Source organism: Patagioenas fasciata, chromosome Z (genome assembly GCF_037038585.1).
Source record: "Patagioenas fasciata isolate bPatFas1 chromosome Z, bPatFas1.hap1, whole genome shotgun sequence".
Taxonomy (NCBI): Eukaryota; Metazoa; Chordata; class Aves; order Columbiformes; family Columbidae; genus Patagioenas; species Patagioenas fasciata.
The window spans coordinates 70,130,472-70,140,239 of NC_092560.1; the positions used below are offsets into that span (position 1 = coordinate 70,130,472).

The following is a 9,768-nucleotide window of genomic DNA, read 5'->3' on the forward strand; positions in this document are numbered from 1 at the left end:
TTGCAACCATTGCCTCTTTTGCCACATACAGAAACCATCTGTCTTTAAGAAGCCTGGCTAAAAGTAAGTAAACTGACTCATATTCAAGATCTTTAAACACCGGCTTTCTGGCCTTTTTACTTTGTGAAGTGAGTTGTAAAAGAAATTGTTTGAAAACTGACACATCTCCTTAATTCATCAGCTGTACTATAACATTTTCATCTACTTTGGTAGTCCTGTGGAGACTGAGAGATGACTAAGACAAACAGAATTGCTGTAGATAATCTTCCTACAACACGTCTACCTTTTCATCTCACTTATGAAAGCCAGAAATGAAAGGCAACACGATAAACAGCAAGCTTCAAGAGGCAGTGGCTTCAGCAGCTGCTTTGCTTGAAACAGAAGACAGACTTTTTTGACACCACTCTCTGATGATGTCAAATGAAAGCATTTAGGAGACAGCCTGAAGATTTTACCTTGGTGACTGTTCCGCTTATATCACACTTCAATCTTTTTTCTTTTTCAGGAGATACTTTCAACAAAGTTGGGACGAAGCTTTAAAACAAAACAGTTCAGTCTTTAAATCGTGACATGATAACAGCCTAGCAGAAGGCTCTAGAAGTTTTTCTGAGGCTGTAGATTTTTCCAGTGCACAAAAAACATGAGCTACTGTTTATCAAATAGCTGTTCTGACCTGAGCTGAAACCTGATTTATTCTTTGTCCCCTTTTTCTTCCAGTATGCACCTCAATGTGCTATAAACTGCAAGGGTTTTAAAATGTTCTGGTTTTAGTTACCCGAGGTGGGCCCTGGAACTGTTCTTATCCACCATCTTGGCACATGAAATTAAGGTTTTCGTGTAGGAAGAAATGTTACTTTCTCGAATCTAGCATTTTATCTAGAAGCAATAGAATAGAATAATGCATTGGGAAAGTATGAATTCAGTTCCACATTGTTGTTATACTAATTCTAGTTATAGGCAAATGAGGAACTGAACCTGCAGGTCTGATACATGAAGGAAAGAACTGCAGGCTGAGGGACTATCAGAAGATGCTCTAAGTCCTTCTGTCACTGAGAGCTGTGCTATGAAGTACCTGGTCATTATTGTCCATTAGGCATCTTCCAAACAGAAATGATTTATTTATTTCATAAGATGTTACAAATAACCTTTGATTTTTTTTTCAAAGGGTCATGATTACCAATGCAAAAAATGCAGCATGCATAATTTAGGATCACTTGATAAATTAGTTCCTGGGGAAAAAGTACTTTCAAAATCCAGATGGGGGTGGGCACAGAGGATCACAAAGCAACAAGCCAAAATCCCTGCTGGCTTTTATCTTCTAGAGGACGGATACCTTAACTTAAGGTGTCTGACTGGCATCGTATGTCTGATTGTTAGAGGAAGATCACTACTTACTGATGTGTTTGTGAGGGCTGAGACCTTGGACTCCAGCATTCACAGGAGGATCTGAATTAAGATCTCTGTCATGTGAATCAAGAACTGTGGAGAGACCTCGAGACAAGCAAAGGCATTTGGAGGGGAAAAAAAAATACCAGGAAAGTATCCTATTTTGTCAGAGAAAGATCTGTTCTTACAATGACAATCTGCCCACAGAAATCGCTTTTTCTGAGATACCAGGTCTTGATCAGCTGAAAGAAAAGTTATTTTCAAAGTGACCACTAGTGTGGGCAGAATTAATGTGCCTGAGTTCAGTAGCAGCCTTTTAGAGTCAGAGGATACAAAAATGTTGTTTATGCAAGGCACTTGCCATCATTTCCAAGGCCTTACTTGGTCTGAATGGACAACCCCTGCTTTGTGACTGGTCTTCTCTGTTTCTAAGTTCGTGAGAGAAGTGTGGATAAGGCCCAAGAAGTTTGAAAGTGCCTTAAGACAGGTTTTTGTTCTAAATACTCCCTTGTGACACTCTAGATCAAAGGCTGTCACCTTTAAGTGTGTTGCTCTTAGATTTTCTCTTTGCTTACACATCTGTAGCCCATTTCCAGACTAGCAGCACTGGACCAGATACATTTGAGTCAGAAGAACAGCATCTTCTGTGACTTCGCCACAGATACTACAAATCAGTTTGTCTTTCCCTCAGGTGTGATAATAATCTTTTACTTGTTTAACAGAAGTACTGAAACTGGATTTACAGATACCTGTAAATTGCCTCAAATATGTTGCTTAAACTGCAAAAACATTTAAAATCCTCTTACAAATAATTTACACAAGTAAAATAGTTATAAAAAGCTTAACCATATCTCTGGAAAGTTCCAGCGCTTTCTTGCTTGGGAAGAATAAGGAGGATACTGGCGAGATAGCCATTTTTAAACACTGATCTTTCAGTGGCTATTTTAATGATCAGAGAATGGTGACTCTGCACAAAAGTGGCAATCCTTGGTGACTAACCTTTGTGCAACTGGAAATTCTGATGTGACATGAATATCATTGCACCAATAAGGGGAATTCTCCTTAAATACAATTTTCAGGTTCTTAGCAGCTACAGAGACAAGGTTTTGCAAAAGTTGTAACAAAATGGAAGCACATTTAGAATGGTTTCAAAAGTACAAGGTTAAAACAGATACCAACAGAGACAGGAAAGCTATTGGCAAGCAGACCAGAGACAGTACCTAGAGAAAATATGCATCTTCCCTGGATTTGTTGTAAAAAGGCTCATTCTGGTATTGATATTGTTTGATACTTTATCTTGTAGTTCATCAAGATGGCAGGACAGCAAGGACAGGAAGGCAGAGAGGACCTCCCTGTGTGCATCTTTACTAAGCTTCCTTCTGTACCCGAGGCACTAAGACAAGTTTTCAGTAGCAGTGTGGGAGCCTTTCTGCACTGCTTACAGTTTGTACACTGACAGTCTTTTGTAACGGGGTGAGAGTTAACAGACAGCAAAAGGGAGAAAGGAATCATCAAAGTGGGTATTAAAAGATTAAAAATAATACTAAGCAAAGGGAGAGAGAAAAGGGAAGAAGAATTGAGGAAGAAAAACGAAAATGGAAAGGACATTAGTCATCCGGGTCAGAATATGGAGGAAGAAATACAGGAACTAAGTGTTCAATTACTGATCCATCTCTACTGGGGAAAAAATGATCATCTATAAAACTCTGGTATCTCTGATGTTAGAACTGAGGAGAACAGCTTTGGGATGTATGAATTACTGTGCTTTTGCTGTTGACTGTTACCTAAAGTTACTGAAAGGTAGCAATTAGATAGAGATTTTAATTATTCACTCAGGTAAACTGTATTTATGATAGAATGCTGGTACTTAATCTACAAAATATTAATCCAACAGGTAAAACATTAATTTGACCCAAAGGAATCAACAAAGAAAGTGGCCAGCTGCTGAAAAAGTTTATTTCAATAAATTTATTTGGTCATATCTTTATTACACTTTCAAATTTGAGTTGAGAATTTTAGTAAATAACTTAGAATATTGCAGTGAGAGTGCTGAGAGGAGCATTTCTAGACTAAGAAAGGAATGTCTTTTCTCCAATTATGGTCTCTCAGAACAGGATGTTAAATGAACTTCAGACTTGACCAAGAAGTTTTCCTGTACTTGTGTATAAAATGTGTACATTTCAGAATGAAAAAGCTTTTTCCAGCTAATCAAAACAGGTTGAAATCATGCCTGTCATGTGCGTGTAGACTCAATATTAATGACAATGTCTCAGCTCAGTTTCTGGCAGTTTATTTTATTTAAAAAAATCACAGACTTACTTTTGAAATAGTTTTTACCTGAAGGTGTGCTTAAAACTACTTTGTGACTTCCCACCCAAGCATTCCTGTTTATGCCCTTTGAAACACCACTTCTGGGTGAGTGTGTAAGTTGACCTCTTCTGTCCCTGGCCACTGCTTCGTAAGCGATAACGACTGTGTGTGGAGTGTTGTGATGTAACTTCTCAGGTTGAACTTGTGCTCAGCCTGTCCATCTTTATTGTAGTCCAAGATACTTAAATATACCCTGGACTGATATCAGGTTGTGTGCTTTGTTCCATTACGTGCTCTGTTACAGCGTGAGCGTGCTGAAGATGCACAGGGGGTGTGAAGTACCAAATGCAATCTTGTTCTTGCTGGAGTCACAATTTTTGCTGTGGATGTAATGGGTGTGGAACTACACACATCCTCACGCACAAGGCTCTGTATTTGCACTTCCGAACGCAGACCTCTCACTTCTATTTGCAGTTTGCCACTTTGGTGTTTTGGGTGGTGAGCTCTGGAAGTCAGAAAACGGCAGGGAAATCTTCATTGAGACATGGAGATAAAAGATCTAATCTAATACCTGCAAGATACTCTGATGGTTTTAGCATTGGGACCTGCCAGTGTTGTCAGTTCAGTGAATATATTCTGCATTTTGGAATCAGTGTAGGTGACACAACTGGAAAACTGTGGTAACTGAGATAGACAAGCTCTTGGGATGTCACATAGTAGCCCAGAAGTAAGTGCAAGCTGAGTGACCAACTGGTGTCATTTCAAACATGTTTTCTCTGCATTTTGACAACAATTTACCTTGACTGATCTAGTAATCCTGAAATGCCTATCCTGTTTTGCTTCTTAAGACTCTTAAATAGTGTCTGAACACTGGTTTTTGTTATTTGTGTTGGTTGGCTGGTTTGTTTTAAAACAGAGGCCATCACAGCTTTCATGACAGCCCTCCCTCTCTTGATATTGTCTGCTACATGTCATGGTTCTGCCCTCACTGGCCATTTCTGCGTTGGGCTGTTTGTGACAGCTTAGCAGCTCTGATATTTTGTGCAAGGGTACTGAAGGGAAAAAGTGTGGGCAAAAGATGAACAAAAGCAAGTAATTCTGGAGCTCTGCGGTTCCCAGTGGCTTTTGGAGTCTGCGCAATTATGATGTAAATGTCTTGTAACATTTTTTACTGCTGGATCTTCACAGTGTTACTGTGCTGCTAATTTTAACAGTGAAAACAAAAAATTCAGCTTCTCCTGCACTGGCACAAGTACCTTGAAGTTTATGCATTGCAATAATTACTTCAGTCCAGCAGATATTTAAATATTGCAAATACCCATTGTTCAGTCCTGCAGTTTCTTGTGTACAGGTGTACACCTTCCTTTTCATATAGTCCATTCAGGACTGTAGGAAGGCCATTCCTTGTGAGAGGGATTCCTTAATTTTGTGGCAGTACACTAAACTTACCTATTTGTGAAAATAACATGTCAAATGTAAGCAGTGCTGAAGAACATCTGCACTTTCCCTTTGTGTAACTGGCGAAGGCTGCGATGGCTGACCTCTCACCCTGAGCACCACAACGTGTAGTATGGCTCCTGTCTCACTGAAGCCTGAGTGCAAGTGAGAGATACCAATGAGATGGCCAGGGTTGTACGTGACAAGATTCCCAGGATGCATTACAGATTCCTAGGGATCACTAACACGTGGTTCTAACAAGCTGTTAACACCTCTCGGGATAACAGTGACAGGGATTGCTTTCTGTTACTCTGGTATGCACTGTAATAATTTGCATTCATTTTCAACAGGCTCTTCTGTCCAGTTCAACTCAGAGGAAAGTCTGACACATTTTCTTCAATTCCGTGAGATAGTAGTGGTACGTAAAGAGGAGTTTCTACCATGTGCTGTAATGGAAAAGTACTGGAGTTTCTACAAAGGATGTGAAGATTTTGGATTCTAAAGACTTCTTGAGTGCTAACATTGTTTTTTTTTACTTGTTACTTAAAAGTAAACGTTTGAGATTTTAGAGCTAAATGCTTTGTTACTGTCGTTTTGGTAAATTATTTGCCCAGCACTTGGAATGGACCAAAAGATTGTTTGGGTAAACAAGGAACTGGGGAGTACTTTGTAGCAGGTGAGGGTAACTGTCAATATTGGATTTTGCACTGTAAGATTAAGAAATGGGGAGTTAGATGAGGACTGTTACACACTGGTGCCCATTGTGAATTATATTTCATGTTGATGACTTTATATGAAATTCCACTAATTTCAGTGGCTGCCCATGCTTGATGGGGCTGCACAGAAACAGATGGATATCAACACTGATAATCACTTCCTACCCCTAAACCTGAAACAGCGCTGCCCAAGCACGTGCTATCAGGAATGGCTGCACGTGTTTGTGTAATAACGTAAGCTGTTAAGTTAGGTGAAAAATCAAGATGAGCAGCTTTGAAAACCACCAGCAGCTTTGCTTTATGTGGCATGGATATATTCAAACATTTGAGAAGGAGGTGGGTGCTTGGAGAGGTTAAAAGAAGAATCTTGGCTATTGGAAGTGCTCAGGGAAATTCTGTTCATGTTCCAGCCAAGTCTTTCTGATAGCCAGAAAATATGCTGGCATATGGCAGGAAATGCAGTTAGTGTGTTTGTAGAACATGAGTTTTTCAATCTAACAACATTTTAGATATTCGCCCCAATCTCTGGAGGATTTCTGTTTGTTTTAATTTTACAGTGTGTGAATCTGCTTCAGTAGCATATTTATAACACGTTTGACTGTCCTGAGAGTTATCTGCATTCAAATGGCATTCTTGCTCTTTCATTCTCTGGATTATAAGAAGAGATGAAATAATAACACCTCCTACTCCTAACTCCAGTGAATGGAATGAGAAATACCTCCTATCAATACAGAACAACCTCAGGTAGCTGTTTGGAGTGTGAAGAGCCCTTCTGCAGGGATTTGATCAGTGCCTTAAACAGAAGGTGGTTTAGGGAAGGGAGAGGGTTCTGGTGTGCAGAGAGCTAATACTGTGCCCTAGCATGCATGAGCAATCATTGCCTGATGGGCTGCCAGGATAAAGAAATGCAAACTGCCTGGAAGTCAAAAAAGTTAAGGGCTACTGAGTGACAGGTATTTCGTAAAGGGCACTTTACATACAGAAAGAAAATGGAGCAGTCTCTCAGCTGCTGCAGCCAAACAAACCTGAAGGCATACTGGTTTAAAGGAAATGTTCATTCAAATACTGCACTTTCACTGAAAAGTGAAAGGCTTTTGACTGTTACAATGACTGGTGAATTACGGGTTTGTTTGACGGTTTTTTCTTTGTTACAAGATGTCTAATAAAGTTAGTGTATGAAAACTCTGAGGACTTGACAGTAATACTTTTAGTCCATTATTTTAATGTGATTACATGACTTAAGGCAATCCTAAAATACAGTGACAAAAAAATCTGGTTGATTCAAGCTGGGCTAAGAGGTAAAAATGCAAAGTGTTACATGAAAACTGCTGTCTCTTACTGATGCTATAGGCAGAAGTAAACTACCAGGGTTTTTTTCAATACTTATATTGTATATAAGCATCTTGAAAAAAGTGTTTGTTTGCCAATATTTTTCAATATGACTAACAAATGTAAGATTCTGAATTTTCCCTGTTCCCCCTACTGGAATATTTTTCTTACTGTAAAGATCCATTAAGAGATGGCAAAAAGTCATGACATCAGTAATAGGGTGTTTTGTTTTCTCTGTTTAAATTTCTGCTTTCTAAGTATACTTTTGGATGAAAATAAAAGCTCTTATCACAACTCAAAGATAGGCAGCTATTAGTGATCCTAACTACAGCAGAGTAATAAAGCTCCTGCTCACCCGTGGCAGACAGCAGTCTGCCAGCCCCTCCTGCTCCTTTCATTTTTCAGTTCTTTTATTTAGTAAACCCCTTCTCCACTCCTGGGCTGTGAGTTAGCCCATATTTTGTGTGATGCATGCTGAAGTAAAAAGGACATAAAATGAAAATAATACAAACCCCCTGGCATTCTGCCTGCTGTTCATCCTCAGATGGGGAATAAGAGAAGAAAGAGATGATATGGTGAACAAAAGCTGCAAATTCAGATTCATATTTCCACAGAATTATTTATTTATTTGTTGCCAAGATGGAGTTAAAAAATCAGTGGAAGATTAATACCAGCGAGGAAGAATGCAAGGCACAAAACCAAAGAATGAGAGTGAGAAGGAAGATAAGCAGCTGGGAGGCAGACAATAAAAGACAAGATTCATAGATTTAAGGCCAGCAGGGACCAATGTGATAAACTGACCTCCTGAATAGCACAGGCCAGAGGTTATGAAATTATATAAGCAAGGGAGACACAGGGAAAGGAGAAAAGAAAGACAAAGATGTGGATAAAACTAAATTCACTCTAGGCAGAGGATCAGGACAGAACTTTGCACCTTCTTGCCTGGAAAAGCTGAAGTATAACCAGCAAGAGCAGTTAAGAGAAACGTGGGAATGAAGGCCAGCTTTGGAAGGATATTTGAAGTATTGTAAGGTCCAGATACACCTTGGATTTTTGGTGGTGGAAATGCAACTAAGGAGGAAGTGAGGCAAAAGCAATATGAGAAAAATGTTGCCATAAATCCTTGGAGCCGTTGCGGTTGGTAAGTGATTTGACGTTACGACATAGGGGCAGAGACGTTTTTTCCGTGTTTCAAATCTTATTGTTAACTGGAAAAAAACAGCCTGGTTAAACAATCAAGAGAGTTAACAACTACACAGATGAGATTCAGGCCCTTTCTCTGGTCAACAGTAGTCAAATGATCAGTTGGGTAGGAAATCATATAGATGATCTGGAATTACTAAGTTTCTGGCCATATCAAGAAAAGAAGCCTGAACACGACACAGGAAGGGAGTAAAACATTTTAGAGATGGAACAGCATTCAAAGGACTCTTAAGATTTTCATAATTATTTATATATATATATATAAAAATTTTTTATTATTATTATTTATTGGGTTGGTGGTGGTTTTGTGTGTGTTTGTTGTGGTTTTGTTTGTGTTTTTTGTTTAGGAGGGTTGTTGCTAAGGCTCTGGCTTCATCTCAGGGAAGAAAGTTTTACCCCTTACACCAATATCACTCTAGCAGAGTAACCTGCAGGCAAGTTGTCCAGCAGCTGTGTCCTGATTTCACACAGGTCTCTGTGGAAGGAGCTCAGGCATATGGTTACATATAACTCAGTTACAGTGGCTTAAGCAATTACCAGCCTCCAGCCAGCTGCAAGGTCTGTGCTGCAGGAGCGGGCAGATGCTCTCCATTCCGCCGGCGGCTTCGAAATTTCCCACCTAACCTGTGCACCAGGTGTGCAGGGGCTTGGAGGGCAGAGCCACGCAGGTCAGCCAGAGCTTGAAATACCATCCTTTGCCTGGGAGTCGTTGCGGAACTGCAGTATCCCAGTGCAAGGGCAAGGTACCACAGAATCACAGAATGTCAGGGATTGGAAGGGACCTCAAGAGATCATCCAGTCCAGTCCCCCTGCCGGAGCAGGAACGCCCAGATGAGGTTACACAGGGATGTGTCCAGGTGGGTTTGAATGTCTCCAGGGAAGGAGACTCCACAACCCCCCTGGGCAGCCTGTTCCAGTGTCTGTCACCCTCACCGTGAAGAAGTTTCTTCTCATATTTCAGTGGAACCTCCTGTGTTCCAGTTTGTACTCATTGCCCCTTGTCCTATCATTGGTTGTCACTGAGAAGAGCCTGGCTCCATCCTCCTGACACTCACCCTTTATATATTTATAAACATTAATGAGGTCACCCCTCAGCCTCCTCTTTTCCAAGCTAAAGAGACCCAGCTCCCTCAGCCTTTCCTCATAAGGGAGTTGTTATTTCACTATTAGCTGTGGTTTAAAGCCAGACCTCAGCTTATTAGTTCAAACCAGCACAGCCCCCGCCGGCCCCGGAGCCGCTGCAGCACAGCTCCCCGCACGCCCGTGCTTCCCCAGGGCAGCAAAGCAGAGGCCGCCGCCACCCCCAGGGCAAGGGGAAGGAGCCCGGGCCGCCCCCGGGAGGGGCGGTCACGCAGGGGCCCGTTCCCGGAGGGGCCTCGGCCGCTTC

At 40.9% G+C, this 9,768-nt stretch overlaps 1 protein-coding gene across 1 annotated transcript in view; it reads left to right on the plus strand.

Moving 5' to 3' along the window:
* The window catches only part of ANKRD31 (ankyrin repeat domain 31), a 65,992-nt gene extending 58,607 nt beyond the window's left edge, over window positions 1–7,385 (plus strand). The window contains exon 26 of the mRNA XM_065861371.2: window positions 5,484–7,385. Within this exon, the coding sequence (XP_065717443.2) occupies window positions 5,484–5,635 (152 nt within the window). The 3' untranslated portion in view covers window positions 5,636–7,385. The remainder of the gene's footprint in view (window positions 1–5,483) is intronic.
* Window positions 7,386–9,768: the final 2,383 nt, after the last annotated feature.